This window comes from Electrophorus electricus, chromosome 21, assembly GCF_013358815.1.
Source record: "Electrophorus electricus isolate fEleEle1 chromosome 21, fEleEle1.pri, whole genome shotgun sequence".
Taxonomy (NCBI): Eukaryota; Metazoa; Chordata; class Actinopteri; order Gymnotiformes; family Gymnotidae; genus Electrophorus; species Electrophorus electricus.
Genome location: NC_049555.1, coordinates 11,756,632 through 11,772,967, shown reverse-complemented (window position 1 = coordinate 11,772,967; position 16,336 = coordinate 11,756,632). Strand labels below are relative to the sequence as shown.

The following is a 16,336-nucleotide window of genomic DNA, read 5'->3' as shown; positions in this document are numbered from 1 at the left end:
GTTTTGTTGCTTGAGTATCAGGTTTCATTAAATGTGTGTTTTTATGGTAGTGTTGAAACAATGCCTTGTGGTCTCTATAAAATGTAACTAAATTAGAGGGACTGTTTTGTGGAATTTGTGAAATAAAAACATTACACTACCAAACAATATTATTATGAGCAATATTATTCACTGTTGTAAGATACGTTTCAATTCTGGACCTTACTTGAGTTAAAACATTTATTTAACTATAAAACCTTTCTTCATCTTAAATACATAAACAATATGCGCGTCGACAACGTATTTGATCAGAATTACAGTGGAGTTTAATTTAAATGATCATCGAATTGTAATAATGCTGTATCTGTAAACCTTTCTATTTTGCTCTATATTCAAAACCTTCAATCAGAAGCTTAATTGTGAAAGACAGTACATTAGCCTGAACATGTTATTGACAGAATTAGTACGCCGTCTTTATTTCCAATTATCTAGAAAACCATGTACTGTGAGTCATGCCAGCGTAAAAACCTAATGATGTTCAAATTATCTTAAACCTGGCTTTTACTTACGCCTTTTCTTTTTTTTCTACGTCGCATGTTTTCAGAAATTACTTTCTCCTTTCGGCTTTGTATGTATTGTGGTTTATGGATACTTTAAGATTATCAACATTTCATTTGGGAAGAAGCATGGAGGTTTGCGTTAGCTGCACCACACGGGGGTGTTGTCCCGTCATCCACTCACCCTAACCCGCACTACCACATGCTTTTCTAACTAGCTACTTTAGTAGTTTGATAATCCCGCACACACAAGATGGCCGATTCCGACTCTTGGGGTAAAGACCTAAGACGTAGTTTTGAGGTTTGATATAAATGTTAGTTTACGTTGTTTATGTGTGTCTGTGTCTCTGTTGCAGACGCGGACAACTTTGAGCCAAATGAGCCGATAAAAACGACAGCGCTGCAGGACAGATGGGAGGGCGAAGACGAGGAGGACGACGTAAAGGTAATTTAGCTAGACAAGACATTATATCCAACCTCGTAACTACGTCCTCAGTAGATTTGGGAATCGCCGTGCCTTTAATTAACCCGAGGGTCTTGTTGTTGTTGACATAAGAGGTCAAACTCCAAGCCGGCTAAATACCACATGTTTTTAGCCACTTGGCTAGCTAGCTAAGGTTAGCTGGATTGACAGGCTACTAGCTAGGTAACGTTATGCGTTCGCTGGTATAGAGATAACTTACCTGTCCGAGCTGTCCAGCTACCCTATAACGTTAGGTAACGTTAGTTGAATCTGGTCCTACTGCTACTTTTACAATATTAGCTAGCCTAGCTAAGCGATTAGCTGGTAGTTGGATATTGAGACGGTCGTGACGCTTACCGGCACGTCTGTCTAACGTTAATCCAGTACGGCACTGGTTAACCTGGGTAGGTGGGTTAACTAGTTACCTAGCTCCCCAACATTCACTATTTGGGACTGGTAATCGTTCACTAGCTGCCTTGTTGGTTTGAAGCTGGATACCTACTTAACTAGCTAACTAGCTAGCTAGCTATCTTAGCTAACTAGCTACCAGGTGACAGAGTTGACAGGCCATGTAACGTGTCTTAGCGAGATAGCTAACGATGGCTATCTAGCCAGCTAACTGCGAACGGTTTCTCGTGTAATCACACGTACCCAACTCCGTTTATAGCTTCTTATATTTACCACAGTGACAACAGAAGAGGAAGTCATTTCGTTTAGCATACGCGTCTTCCTAATGTGCTGACTAATTTAGGTTAGCCTGCTTAGCTGTAAAAAGCTCGTGGTCTCCTAACTGGGCCTTGCGAAAGTTAACGTCCAGCCTTGATGTTTTGCCTTGTCCTGGCAGCTGTAACGAAAAGTCATATCTGTCTACACATCTGAAATAACAGCGTATGGTCCCACAGATCTGAACTATTCAGCAACAACTGCCAACCTTTTATTTGACGCCAGTATCGTATGGCTGCACTGAGTCATGCTATGCAACTTATGACACTTGCTGTGATCCAGAATTTTCTCATGTGACGCCTTCACTTCTACTTCGGTCACACGTGGTGTGTATGTTGTGTATAAATACTTACCAACGTTATTTGTACGTAATTTTGTGGAAAGGGTCTGTTCTAGTTTTTCAACAGCTTGCATTCAGTATTTATACTGACATGAATAAACTGCGAGAGGTCACGACGTTTGGTCAAGGCTGGGCTTGGTTTTAACGCTGCGTAATTGGTAAATTGTTTGTATTTCTGATATGTAATTTATTTTTGCTCATACCACCTTAATATCTGGCTACATATCTTGCATTGTGTCGAGCAGTAAAGTTTTATAATGTGAATACATTGTCACAGAATGACCAGAAGTGACGTCCAGGCAATTTGAATAAACCTCACAATAGTTTACGTGATAAAACGTAAGATTTGTTTAGTTGTAAGTTGCATAATCAGTGCACCTTGATATTTCAAGAGCTTCACTGTTACTCCAGCCGTGATATGACATTTCGCATCCTGCATAACCTTTAATGCCATCATGCAGAAGTCTGTCAAAGTGATCCATTCTCTTCCTGTTACTATTGAACTGTCATCATTAATCATTTTTTTTATATAAAAATGACACTAACTCAGGTTTGTTATTTTCTCATGCAGGATAACTGGGATGATGATGAGGAGGAGGAACCGAAGGAGGAGGAGGAGGAGGAGGAGAAAAAAACAGGTGCTGCTGCAGTCTAATGGACGACCAGTCTAAGTAGCTCCATAAACAGTGCCTTTGCCATTCCAGAACTATTTGAGTTGTCTAAAAATACATGTGTTGGTTGAGGTCAGCTGTGTGATGCATTTACCCTCAGTTTGGGTTGGCAGTTCCTTATTGGTGCTTTAACAAATAATTTAAGCCTATTAAACCATGTTGGCTTTCATTCATTTTATCTACTTATTTGATTGCTATAATGTTTTTTCCCTCTGCTGTCTGGACAGCTGCCCATACAAAATTGCATGATTTCCACATGTTCCACTTATGCTGTCTGGCAGCCAAGCCCCCTCCTGATAGGTCAGCATATCCCCTTCAACAGATATGGACTGGGACAAACAAATGGGTCCTGGTGGTCCACCACAATCGATCGGCCACCGCCTATCACAACTCCATCCTTGTGGTCCCAATAAATATGTTTACCCACTGTGCACTTAAATGTGTGTACCTACTTGCCCCCGCCCCCCCCCCGCCCCCCCCCCCCCCCCCGTACTATGACACTGACTCACTTTGATACCATTACAGTGGTTATCTAATCATTGACATTAATTGAATTATAATCGTCAGCATGGCGTTTTACACATTCTGCCTTCCTGTGAGTCCCTGCTAATCATGCAGCTGCTCCTTGCTCACTGTATCAACAAAACTAGTCCCCTGCCCCTGCTCTCGCTGTTGCTTGGCATCCCTGTGATGCATCTCTGACTGGCAGTGGTTAGCCATCTTCCTCCTGTTTCCACCTGCTGTTCCTGCACAGTGTCAGGTGCTGTAGGTGTTGAAGCTACAGGAAATTGTTATTTTTATCGATATCGCAGCATCCTCTCTAGTTAGTTTTTTGTTGGTTTTTTTTGTTTGTTTGTTTGTTTTTGTTTTTACACAGTCATGCATCTTCCATGCACCCTACTTTCACTTTTGCTTTGCCATTGAACATCCATCCACAGATCTTTGGCACTGAGCCACACCATCTGACATGAGAAACAGAGGACAAGAGGAGAGAAGTGGGTCCTAGTAAAGGTTGTCATTTGGCCAGCCCAGTGTCAGTATAGAAAATGTACCAGTTGGACCGATGCTTTACGGGCCAGTCACTGGCAAATAATTTTTTATTATAAATTTAATTATATCAGCACAAAAGGTGCATTGACCCACACGGAAAATGTCCGGTACACCAGATTACCAGCCATGCCCTCTAACAAGTGTGTCTGTTCCTCTCACAGAGGTGAAACCTCCAGAGAAAAGAAAGATGAGTGCTAAACTCAAAGAGAAAGAATGTGAGAAAGAACCTGAGAAGCTGAGCATGAGGGTGAGTATTGTGTGTGATAATTGTCATTGTTTGTTCAGTAATCTGCATACAAAAATGGTATTTGAGTCCAGGATCAATTGTGGCTTAGCTCACGAAACCAAAACTCTAGATATGTAGACCTACTTCACAAGACTTTATGAATGCCATCTCTGGAAACCAGCCAGTAATCTTAGAGATTAATTCATTTAGTCTTTTAAAGTCTGTATTTCATTTTTTCCTATTAAAATGTCTCCACAACAGCTTTGAAAACTATTCCAAAATGTCACCTGTTTCAAATGTTTGCATAGATACAAGAGTCACAGCCCAGTGTCCAACTGACCTCTGAGGAGCAAGCAGCTGAGAAACTGCGTCTGCAGAAGCTGCAGGAGGAGTCTGACATGGCGCTAGCCCGGGAAGCTTTTGGTAAGAAAGAGGTCTAATAATGAAGGCTGAATGCAGACACCCTACCTGGGACTCAAACCCAGGTCTCACAGGAGATAAATGTGAGCTCTGATCACTGGACCAAAGAGCCAGCTCACTGGCATAGCAGCCAGAGCACCCTTTTAACCTTCTGACGGACTCTGTCAGATCTATTGGATGCAACAAAAGAGCGTTCACCTTGTCATTGGAAGATTGTGAATTCGAACCCCGGTCATGCCAGCCATACATGGCCAGGAGTGAGTGATTTATAACAAATGTATACTAAACTCCTTATAGGCAGGTCTGAATGTATACAAAAGCCCTTACAGGCGGGTCTGAATGTATACGAAAGCCCTTACTGAAACGCCTGTTCACTCGATGGCTATCTTCACAGTGCCCATGGGCACTTTTTCAGCCTCAAATAAATGGCTCCTACATAACTGGGAAAATGCGTATAACCGATATCATTTAAAAATCATGTTTACAATCACTTATAATAGAGGTAAAAGATTTTACTACATTCACCTACAACTGTTTCTAAAGTACCGGTGACAGCAGTTATGTCATACCATGAAAGAGTGTTTTAACTGGAGGTTAAAGTGTATTTGCATATGGTTTCAATGACAGTAAACCCCAAGTAATTCACACCAGGTCATGCACTGCATCTAAGATTTAGGGTAATGTCTCTCGTGTATATCTTGCAGCCAAAGATTATAAATAGTATAGGTTGTGACAGTTAAAACTCTTTTATTGCAGGTGTTGAGACAACGGCAACCACACATAGTGCCTCTAGAATTGAAGCCATGTGTCCATCAACTAAAGACGATTTTGTAGCTTTTGAGAAATTGCTGCGAGACAAGATATCTCAGTTTGATAAGTCAGTGCATTATTGCAGCTTCTTGGAGTCACTGTTTCGGGAGCTTTGCATTTCATGTGAGTACAGTTTATTTTCCTTCTGTACAAGTACTTTTTGTACGATGTGTTTTGTTTATGATAGCAAGATTTCCACCTGATCTGTCCAGTAAAAAGGCACTGTTGTTGGCAGATCTAATTCTGGCAACCAAGTGCTTTAGACTTCTGGGTTTGATATTACTTTATAGACTATATCTTTTAGCCAAGTCGCACCCTTTTTTTCTGCCAACAAAATGTAAAAATGTTTGATCTGTATTTGCAAAATATTGAGGTAATAGTCATATTCTCAAAGTGAGGCATGTAGCACTTGACTAATTTGTGTTGATGTGTTTTCCACAGTGGAGGTAGATGACTTAAGAAAGATCAGTAACTCTCTGTCGGTTCTTCTCAGTGAAAAACAAAAGCAGGAAAAGGTAGGTTATGAGGCCGTTCTGCCCTATTTACACATTGGACTTTATGAATTTGGAATTGTCTGCAGTTTCTGCTCATTCTATAGTATATAGGCTCTTCACATTTGAATAGAACATGTCGAAATAAGCATTTGCCGCCATCCTTACTAAATAATTTTGATCATGCTGCACCAGTACAATTTTCCATTTTTCTTGGAAGTAGAAGTGTAATCCCTCATTTGTGCAGTAGAGGTTGCCTTTTTTCTTTTCTTTTTTTAAATAAACCTTGGCAGTCATTTTACTAAAGTTCTTCCATGATGAACCTTGCAGTGTTTTGAGAAGCCAAAATGACTTTAAACGATCCATCACTATTGTATTGCATTATAAGTGATGCGGGTATTTAATTACTTATGTTGTCATTTGATATTCACAGGAGAAAGCCAAAGGCACAAAGAAGAAGAAGAAAAATGTTCTTGCCGGTGGTGGTTTAAAAGCAAAACAGAAAGACGACCTGGATGATTATGGGGACTTTGATGGAGGATACAATGATTACGAGGACTTTATGTGACAAAGGCTCATCCCCACACCCCACCTTGTCCTAACCTTCCTCTTGCCCGCTGTACCCTAACTGGTCCTCACATATTCAGCATCCCTTCACATACATCAGTGCCATCCTGGAGTAAACAGAACACTGTCAACGCTTTACATTGCTTCAGTGGTCAAAATAACTCTTGGCGAAGCTGCTATCACCAATATTGTCCTTTGGTGACAAAAGGAAAATATCAAATTGCCTTGTATTTACAGCTCTGCCTCCAACAAAGACTTTAGGACGAGACATTTTTTGCACAAGTGTCTTTTCTCATTGGCCTAAGTGTGGATTACAATGCCTTATAGATCACATTGTAGAAATCATGTTTATTTTTAACTGAAATGGCTGAAGGTGTTAACCTCTGCAATTTTAAATACATAGAAAAGAATGTGATATTCTATGCAAAATAATTGTGTACAGCACATCTGGATTGAAAGTATGGATATATTACTGTTAATGTGGATGTTTCCACAGAGTAGAATATTGTATCTATATTTTGATCACCACTTGTCCGTAACAGCAGCTGCACATAATTCAACCTTTTTATTTCTGTACAAATCAGCATTTACAGACACTACACGGAGAGAAGTGGTGGTATACTGTTTTGAAAAAGGGATGTAAAAGCTAAAGTACATGTAAATTTAACCTACAGTTTCATGAATAACTTTCACAAGCTGAAAGGTTTTTTGTTTTTTTTTCCTAGAGGTATGCTGTTAAAGGAGTGTGTATTTTCGTTTAAATTCTCTGCTCTCATGCTGGTAGATTTAAATCACTACTAATGCAGGAATGTGGGGCTCAGACATTTGTTATAGCTTCTGCAAGCTTGTATCAAGTAAGAGAAGGAGCAAGCTTACTGGCTACACAGACTAAATGTCTATATCTACAACAATATTTGACATCTAAGGTGTTTGTTTTTCCTAACCATGGCAAAAGATTTGCTTTACAAAATTAATAATTGGTCAATGACTGCTCAAGGACAATGACAAGACTCCAACAGTGTTTTTTAAAGATCTAATTTAATAAAATCATTGGTCAAAAAAAATTCTGGACAAGCATTTTCAGCAGTGGTTTTTAATTACATTACAAGTGAATCAAAAGCACTGATATTTATTTGGCTTTTTTGGTGCTTGAAATGCTATATTGCCTATGAAATAAATATTCCATTATTTACAATTTCAAGTAGTAAATATTTATCACAGTACAAGTGAAAAAGTACATGAGCAAAAATAGTTATTTAAAAACAGGGTTTCATGTAAAATGACCCACTGCTGATTTCAGTTCAGTAACGTTTCTGAAATTGTACTGCAAAACCTTCCTCTTAAACCTTATGTAGTATATTTAAAGAAGTAAACCATTCTGATGTGCTCCATAGGGTTATGTCACAAACTTGAATTTATGGATCAGCAAGATAAATTTGATGTTACCTTAAAGAAAAAAAAAAACTGTTTTACAGCACACCAAGATATATTTTAAGTGTTTATCAGCTTTCATAAACTTATGTAATGTACATCTCATATGGTCAAACTTTGATTCTTATATCAATCAGTTGTTATGGAATATCTTTTGAAATAGGCACGACTAGCCCATTTCTATTCACCATGTTTGTTTACTGCTTGGAGCTTAAACCTGTGGTTTGAGAGCGTTTGTTAGGATTGCGGGTGCTCCTTCTCTGGCTATTGCGGAGCGCTGCCGGGTCTCCTCTTTGTCTTCTGTTGCCTCTTCTCGGCCTTCCAGCTGTGGTTCGGCCAGGTGAGCTCTGCAGCTGCTGGAACACACTCTGTCTGGTGACCTCTTTATCACCACAGGTGAACGTTAGTGCCACACCTTCACTGGTCTTCATGACTCGTGAGGTGCCGTCTGATGTGCCATCAAAGCAACGTCCAAGTGCTATCTCCTTAGCTGTACGAGGGTCTTGGTCAGTCACTGTATAGATTCCGTAGTTGTGACCTAGAGGGTCCAATGGTGCAAGCATGGTAAATTCATTGGTGTCATTATTGACAGCCAGTGGAAGGTGGTTGACCAAGTACTCTTGTAGCATGCTATTGACACCATCTCGCTTGCAGCTACCTTGAGGAATCACCTTCACAAGAGAGCGATCTACGCGGTCCTGGTCATAAAGCATACCGCTGCATTTGAACTCTAAGCAAACAGCCGAGACCATCGACTGGTCCATGTCGCGGATACTGCGGGTGTCACGAAGGCCATAAAGCTGGCCCACAGTCCTTGGATGCGTGCCTCCCATGTTGCGAGAACGAACATTGATTTCGTGAGGACTGTTGATTTTAACTTTGATGTAGCAAGCTCTGTATTCCATTGGTTTTGGCCACCAGCTTAAGTAGTCTTCTGTCCAACTCATGGGATCATCCTCATTGAAAGGAACAGTGTTGTAGTCATAGCGATCTCCCTCAACTCTTGAAAAGCGGAAGTGGGGTGCACTGAACAGAGCTTCCTCACACTCCTTCAGCTTTTCAAATGGATAAATCGGACCATTTGCTTCCTCAGCTGTGTTTGGGCTAGGTTTTGCTACATTGATGCTGAATGCTGTCTTCTTCATTCTAGGGTCATCATGGTCTGTTCGCCTGTAATTCAGCTTGCTCAGGTATGGTTGAAGGACGCCAATGGTGTTGGGATTTAATTTTGGTGCAGAAGCTACTGCTTCCAGTTCTTCTCCTCCAAGGTTGGCCATGACGTAAGCAGAATATGCATCTGCCTTCTGGTCATCACAGAAAGCAGGTAGACATGCACCATCAGGTCCAGTAATGACACTGTCAAACCTGCCCCATGCACGAGGATTGCTTGAATAACCCGGTGTAGGCTCCATATTGATCAGAGTCATCACAACACCCTCAACCTGCTCACTCCGTACGAAGCGTTCGCTGCGGAAGGCGCGGACTTTAACATAACATCTCCTGTTTTCAGGAACATCCAAGTTAAACAGCCGCCTTTCTCTGATTTCCATGTTGCCAATTAGGAAGGTCCTCTCCTCTCGTTTTCCTCGTCGTTTTTTTTCTGCATGGAACTGTCCCTCTTCTTCCCATAGGCCGGTCTCTGGGTTGAGAGACCACAGCTTCATTGTCTTCAGGTGTTCAGGCATCTTCACTTGGGCTGCATCCAGGCCAACTTTAACCTCTCCAGCATTTAAGGACTCGCCACCCTCCTCATCTCTGAAGTCCACTGAGAACATACCATAGGTCCTCAAGGGAAGGGTGTCGCCTTCAGTGTCCACAAAGTTGAGATCGCTCTGAGCAGCTGCTGCTGTGGATACATCTCTTGGGTCCAGAAAAGTAATGCTAGCTTGCACATTACCTACAAATACCTCCCCATTCTGCTTGTAGAAGGCATTTGGTGGTATTTCAATCTCAGCCATGGGTTCCTCTCCCTCTACTTCTCCAAGTTCTAGTTTGTTGGTGTCTGTTGAGCGAATTGTAACAGGAGGCTTCTTCCTTAGCAGTTTAATCTCATGGTACACAGCTCCTCCTTTGGTACTGAACAAAAGTACCTTTGTGGTGTTTACAAACTTTTGCATATTGTCTACAAAAGTGAGAACAAGCCTCTGTGTGTCTGGAGGCACGTGGATAGAGAAAGTGCCTTTGTATCCTGTTCGGCTAACCCTTAACCCATCCATGTAGATGTGTCCAAACCTCAGGGGCTCGCCTGTGTCTGCCGCAATTGCACGTCCATAAACTATAGCTTTTGTTTCAACACATTTTTTGCAGCCACACTGGGTGGCTACCATTGTGGGTAACTGGTAGCCTTGACATGTTATCTGTCTCTTTTCCATCTTGGAAACTCCACAACAGAAGGATATGGAGTCTTTGCATCGAATGCCTTTATCCAGCTGGCCTGTGCATGTTCCTACAGGACATCTCCCTACATCATAATAAAATGAGTTTGTCTGGTTCTGGTAGCAGTCACGTGGCAGGCGAATCAAGTGGGATTCAGGCTTTGGGTTGCATGATGGTTCATTTTGACCTTTAGATAGTAAAAGGTTAATTGTACATGGTCCATAAAGTGGCATAGTGCAGTAAACTTTGTAAAGCTTTGTGTTTACATTAGATCAAAGGCTTACCTATGACTGTGAGCATTGCTGGTTTTGATTTTATCGCTCCATTCTCGTTAGTGGCTCTGCAGTAGTACTCTCCAGCCTGGTTCAGCTGTAGGTTCCTCAAAACCAAAGTGTTGTCATAGTGATACCTACTCTTCTCAAGCAGGCTTCCATTGTGAAACCTAGGAAAATGTAAAAAGATGTGGTTTGTACACAAAACATTTGCCTATTATATGTATCACCTTTCCCAGAACATATGTGTAAATGTGGCAGCTGAACTAAGATTGAAGAGCTGTAGCCCTTATCTTACCACTGGTAATGGTCAGGCTCAGATGTGCCAGCCACTTTACAGCAAAAAGCAACTGTTTGACCCTCCCGCCTGGCTTTGGACTCTGGGTTCTTTTGCACATACAGTTTTTCTAAGAAATATATATGGTGAGATTATTTTCTTGATTACACCTTAGTCCGTTTTGTTTTTTGTTCTTTTTTTCCTTTAACATTGTTACAGTTTAACTATAGCTGTACACTGTAATATATTGAATAACGATATGTGACACATTGATCCCCTTTACTCAGTACTTGTTCTGTAAGGATTGATATTGTTTTCCATTTTGTCAGTATAGAATTACTGCATTGTTACATGTTATTCAGTGCATTTTATATATTTTATAGATACACTGTAAAGATTGTGCAGAAATCAGTGTTACTTTTTTGCTGTAGAGTTTATCATGAAAACCCAATTAATTTATCATGAAAGACTCTTTAGATTCTAGCTTGTTTGTAGTCTTATGTATAGTCTATTCGCTTTTAAGTTTAACTCGTACAAAAAAGGGAAATTGAATCTCTTCAACTGTGACGTAATTGAATGTAATCGTTCGGGCCGTTACTTGCTCTCTCCAGCTTCACATGAAACACAGTTGTGTGCTCAGCACTCAGCGGCATGGTGACGCTCTGAGGAGCATGGTTCTGCAGCCTGACGATCAGTGTAGTGTTGCCATCTGGGCAGATTCCGGGCACACGGAAGTGTCCATTGTGGTCGGTCAGGGTGAGAAGCCTGGGGGTGGAGCTAGATACCATGATGGCTGCTCCAGGGCCAGGCAGACCCCCAGCACTGCGGACCGAGCCTAGAACAGTGTGGTCCTGGCACGTGCAGGCTGTGCACTCAGCATTCACCATGCCCACCACACACTGCAGATTGCAATCTACAGCAAAAAAAAAAAAGAGTTGTTACAAACTTTGTTATGCCATTAAGATGATACTGTTTTTTTTACTGGTCTTTAAAACATCAAGGCCAATTTTTCACCCTTTGTTTACAGGGAGCCATGTCTACCTCTTAACATGTGAGCAAATAGCTGTAAATGAGATCCTTCTGTTTGAGTAGCCTGGCCTATCGCTAATTGTATCTGACTCAACAGGTGTATTACCTGGACATGTCGGTCCTTTGCATTGCCTGCCCTCTACAGATGAGCCAATGCACCACCTGGATTGGGTTTTGCATGTCCTGGAGCGCACCTGATCTGCCACCTGACCACACTGTGCAGGACACAGGCCCCAGGCTGACCATGGACCCCACACTCCAGGAGATTCTGGCTGCTTGTCTAATGCCCCAAAGGTCAGAGATTGTCCAATTAGATTTTACAATTGCATTAGAGTTCAAATTTCTTTTTTGTGAACAAAAACCCAATCCCACACAGGGTTATCACATGGATGCATACTTTAAAAAACAACAATATATAAGCAGCATCATGTAAACTAACCTACTGGGCACAGGAATCGAACCACATAATTGGAGCAGTTCTTTCCTGCAGGTTGCTCAGCATTGACACACCAGAAGCCCACGGCGGGGTCAACATGCACCCTCTCCTTGGTGTTACGCGCTGGGATCCAGTCTGTGGTACGGGCCTCCACATCCCACGGGGAGTCACACACTCGAGCTCGGTAGTAGACGCGAATGGCGTCCAGCTGCTCATAGTCTCCCTTCCCTCCAGGGTGATCCACATTGAACCAAGTTGACCATTCATATTTGTCTAAATAGAGGGAGAAGGTTGATACTGTGCTCAGGCAGGTAGTGCAATATGAGCGTTCCTTTCCATGTTTAATTCATGTATCCAGTCTTCAATAAACATATAGAATTTGCTCTATAACAGTTTGGAGTACATATGCATTCTGGAATATTAAGGATCACCAAGATTACAAGCTTGTCTAGAGTGTGGACATGAAGCACTACTAAACATCATGGCTTGTTGTGTATAAGCCTTAAAGTATGTTTTAAATGAATGTCACGAATGTCATTTTTATGCTCTAAAATGCATGCATAATCACCTTCAATATGAAACACAGCTGGGTTGTGCCTCACAGAACTTCCACTGTCTGCACTCTGTGATTCTATTAAGAAAGGAATACGTTTTAGATGTCCAGTCTTTAATATATTTTCAAGTCGTGGCATTTGCTGGATTTTAAATAGACATTATCTGTTTAGAAGATGACTTCACTGTAATGCAATTTAGCTTGCAAATAACATTTTCAATTCACTCTCTTTAAAGGTTTCTTCTAAAGTAATCAATCACCATTATGCTTGTGTGAAAAATGAGCCTCAGCTCTCTTTAATGTGGTGGTGGAAATATTTATATCAACAATCTTGTTACCTAAAGCCTAACAAATGATGTAAATGTCTGGAATAAAGAATAACAATGTTTCGTTTCCCTGCTCTCTTATTAGCCATCAAACTCTTGCCTTACTTGCATTTAGCAAGACAATTAATTTTAATAGCGGTATAAATCACAAAGACAAACCTAAATATAAGGTAAATATATTAGCTCCCATTTTAGCTCTGAACTGGGCCTCTTCTCAGTCACCCTTTCCAACACTCCGCTTGTCCTCGCCCAGTCCAGAAGTACATGTTAAGCGCACATGCTGCTGAGCTTTGTACACACATGCTAAAGAAATGAAAGTGTGGCCAATTGCTGACAGGTGGTCCCACAGCCTCTGGCTTACACGCATAACTTCCAATCAACCTCTGGACGAAAGAGGAGAAAATCAACAATTGGGCTATTCATCTTCAGTGGCTTTACTTAACGGAGGAGCGTAACATTTCGTGGGGTCATGTGACCCCAAGGCAGCTGTTAATGTTCAGTTATGACATCAGTACAATCTCAGAAAAATGATAAACTTGCCAAATTTACTCCTTAACACGGCAAGTTAAATTTCCATCTTTGTAAAATGTTGATTATTCAGTAACACGTCAGGATTGATTGCACTTTTAGTTTATGCAAGACCACAAAGATGTTTGGCTATTTGTTGATAGACAGAGAAATGTACTGAAGGTTGTATTTACAAATATGGTGTAAAGACCAAGAGAAACAAACCTTGAGCCATGGTTCCTAAGAGGAGGAGCAGCCATGCTAACAGGCAGCTCATTCTGGCTCGGTACAAACAACCTTTGACCTCTTGTGATGATCTCTTGGTCTTTTCCCTGCTAACAATAGTTCAGCCTCAGAGCTCCTGTAGATCAGAGAGAAGCCAAGACAGTTTGTGATAGACGCTTTTACTTGTTTTCCCTTAATAACAAAGTTCTTTTGACATTATAAAATACACGTATTCTGCTCCCCAATGCAGTTTTATGCAGTTTACACGAGGAAAAGGCTTTTTAAAACAAAAGAGCTCAGATGGCACAAGACTATTTACTCCTGAAGGCCATCACTGAGCTAAAGTGCATGTAAGATGAGCACATCTGTAAGAGCTATCAGTGAATGTCAGGGGGATGTAAAAATATTTCTGCACCACTGAACAAAAAAGCAGATACCCAAGTACACACAGATAGCGCGCACACACACACATCCACACATAAGGAATTGTCCACCATTTTATTTACACACAATTGTCTACATTATGCAGTAAGGTAATAAATAGTCTTGTACTGCTATGTACAGCATCAACTGTATTGTAGGATTGGGAGTTTGCAAATCTTAGAACCATTAACTGGAGATAACTAGATAAAGGGGAAGTTTATCTGCCTTCTCACTTATACCAATAGCACATAACTGTCAAACAACAACAATAAAAACCCCACAATGTGTCATAAAACAAAATAAAAGAACTGGGGATGTGAAGCTCAATCTTACCCAAGTCAATGTTTTCTAATAAGGTGAAGAGCCCTTTATGTCTGTTCTGCTGCTGTGGACTGAACAAACTATGCTGAGTGTGTGTGAGTGTGTTCTTATATAGCTCAGCCCTGAGTCATGGGGTCGGCTCAGTGCCGTTCTCAGGAAACCAGATGACAGCGTCAGAAAACCTCAGAAATGAGCCCACCTCTCCCTTCTGCATTTTATGATTGGCTGTGACTTACACTATGGGAGTGTGTGTCAATGTTGAAGGATGGGGCTGTGCTTGACTATGTGATGCTTGTGCTTGAGAAAACCTGTGCTTGAGTATGGATTTTCTTAAGGAATGTTCAAGTGTTCTTGGCTCCGTCTGTGTTTCATAGTTATGAATGGACACCTGTCCAAGTTGAAGGAACCTCGAAGTAACATTCTGAAATCGAATGATTTTGACATATTTTGATTTTGACTGTGTTGTAACTGTGTTTCAATGCTTGTTAGGTAGGCAACAGGCAGGCACACCCAGATATGCACACAGATTCACAGTCATTCAACTTTGTGATATATCTGGTATGGCTTATTTGATGTCAAAATGATGTGGGGTTGTGCAACATCAACAAAGACAGACACTTCTCTGATGCAGTCCACCCAAACACTTTAGATTACCAGGCAGGAGAACAGTAATGTATTTAAAATGCCACATGGTGGCAGTTAACACTTGATGAGAGAACACTGTATAATGTCTCATTCGTTTTGTCATTCCGATCTGTTGATAAACAGTGTATGCATGAGTTGCCATAGTGGGTTGCCAATAACAACATTGTGCCATATGACTGCGACTGAAGCTGCTGCTGTGTCTTTTCCAACCATGAACTCATAAAAATTGCTCTTGCTAGCAATAAAAATGGAAAATTTTTATCACATTGACAGATGCTTAATTTGTCTATATTGTGCATTTATTTTAACCCCAGTATAGTCATTGTCAGTTCCCATAATTACAGAACCTATGATTACCACTTATCTAGATGACAGTTTGTGCATGGAATAAAGGCCATATAATGTAGAATAACTGGCCACGACGCACTGACATCTGTTTCACCAAGCTCAGGGGAGAATTCTTTTTTTTTTTTGTATTTTAAGCATAGGCACTTATACAGACCAAATCTCAAATGGGTTAGAAAGGTCTACAGAAGCTAAAAAAAATTAAAACAAACAGTGACTCAAAGCTATCTTGAACTTAATAGAAATAAGTTTTTGGTACCAAATCCACACTCTTCAAAACTCCTACTACTAATATTAACAAATCCAACATATGACACAAAACATCTCAGTAGATTTCAGAATCCCCACCCCCCACCCCTCACCAGTACTCAAGTACTTGTTAATTTCATGGTTTGACTATAGCAATGTCACCTACATTTTATCTAAGACATTCAGACTACTACAACTGGTTCAGTATTCTACTGAATTCATATCTTTACTCTCTTGCTCCTGTGAGACCACATTACAGCTGTTTGCAAAAATCTATACCGCCTCCCCATGATGGCTCATTTAGACTGTAAGGTTCTCCTGTTATCTCTCAGGCACTCCTACTGGATCGGCCTCCTCTTACGTTCTGGAGCTAGTCTTCTACCCACCTCTTCTTCCCTGATTCCTTTGCATCTCTTCTGCCGGCCATCTCCTCGTTGCTTTTCATTTATCCAGTGTTGGATCTTTGGCTTTGAGCTGCATGGCACCTTATCTAGGGAATGCTATACCCCACACCCCCAAGATTCATTAGACCAGTTTAACCCTCAGAACTCCCCTCTTCCCCTAGTCCTTTAATTAAGGTTTTATCCTGCCGTATGAGGCTTTTTCTAGCTTTTAGGTTTTAGT

General features: G+C 41.0%; 2 protein-coding genes across 2 annotated transcripts; one reads left to right on the top strand and one right to left on the bottom strand.

Annotated features, from left to right (window-relative positions):
- The first annotated feature begins 702 nt into the window (after positions 1–702).
- On the top strand, positions 703–7,183 carry eif3jb (eukaryotic translation initiation factor 3, subunit Jb). The gene is made up of 8 exons (XM_027008925.2): positions 703–811; positions 893–981; positions 2,634–2,700; positions 3,945–4,030; positions 4,318–4,432; positions 5,186–5,362; positions 5,681–5,754; positions 6,164–7,183. Exons 1-8 carry the CDS (start codon positions 790–792, stop codon positions 6,296–6,298), a joined length of 765 nt encoding a protein of 254 aa, XP_026864726.2. The 5' UTR covers positions 703–789; the 3' UTR covers positions 6,299–7,183.
- cilp (cartilage intermediate layer protein, nucleotide pyrophosphohydrolase) lies at positions 7,009–14,545 on the bottom strand. Its single transcript, XM_027008924.2, has 9 exons — positions 14,486–14,545; positions 13,730–13,865; positions 12,687–12,749; positions 12,122–12,391; positions 11,789–11,962; positions 11,252–11,566; positions 10,675–10,783; positions 10,389–10,546; positions 7,009–10,291 (listed from the first exon to the last, which is right to left on the bottom strand). Exons 2-9 carry the CDS (start codon positions 13,779–13,781, stop codon positions 7,926–7,928), a joined length of 3,507 nt encoding a protein of 1,168 aa, XP_026864725.2. The 5' UTR covers positions 13,782–13,865; positions 14,486–14,545; the 3' UTR covers positions 7,009–7,925.
- Between the last annotated feature and the right edge of the window lie 1,791 nt (positions 14,546–16,336).

Bases quoted from the DNA above. Each gene is read 5' to 3' on its own strand.
- cilp (XM_027008924.2), bottom strand. From the start codon at position 13,781: ATGAGCTGCCTGTTAGCATGGCTGCTCCTCCTCTTAGGAACCATGGCT. The intron at 12,750-13,729 runs GTTTGTTTCTCT...CTTTCTTAATAG, and splicing joins CTTAGGAACCATGGCTCAAG to AATCACAGAGTGCAGACAGT. The intron at 10,547-10,674 runs GTAAGATAAGGG...ACATTTTCCTAG, and splicing joins GAGCCTGACCATTACCAGTG to GTTTCACAATGGAAGCCTGC.
- eif3jb (XM_027008925.2), top strand. From the start codon at position 790: ATGGCCGATTCCGACTCTTGGG. The intron at 4,031-4,317 runs GTGAGTATTGTG...ATGTTTGCATAG, and splicing joins CTGAGAAGCTGAGCATGAGG to ATACAAGAGTCACAGCCCAG. The intron at 5,755-6,163 runs GTAGGTTATGAG...TGATATTCACAG, and splicing joins AAAAACAAAAGCAGGAAAAG to GAGAAAGCCAAAGGCACAAA.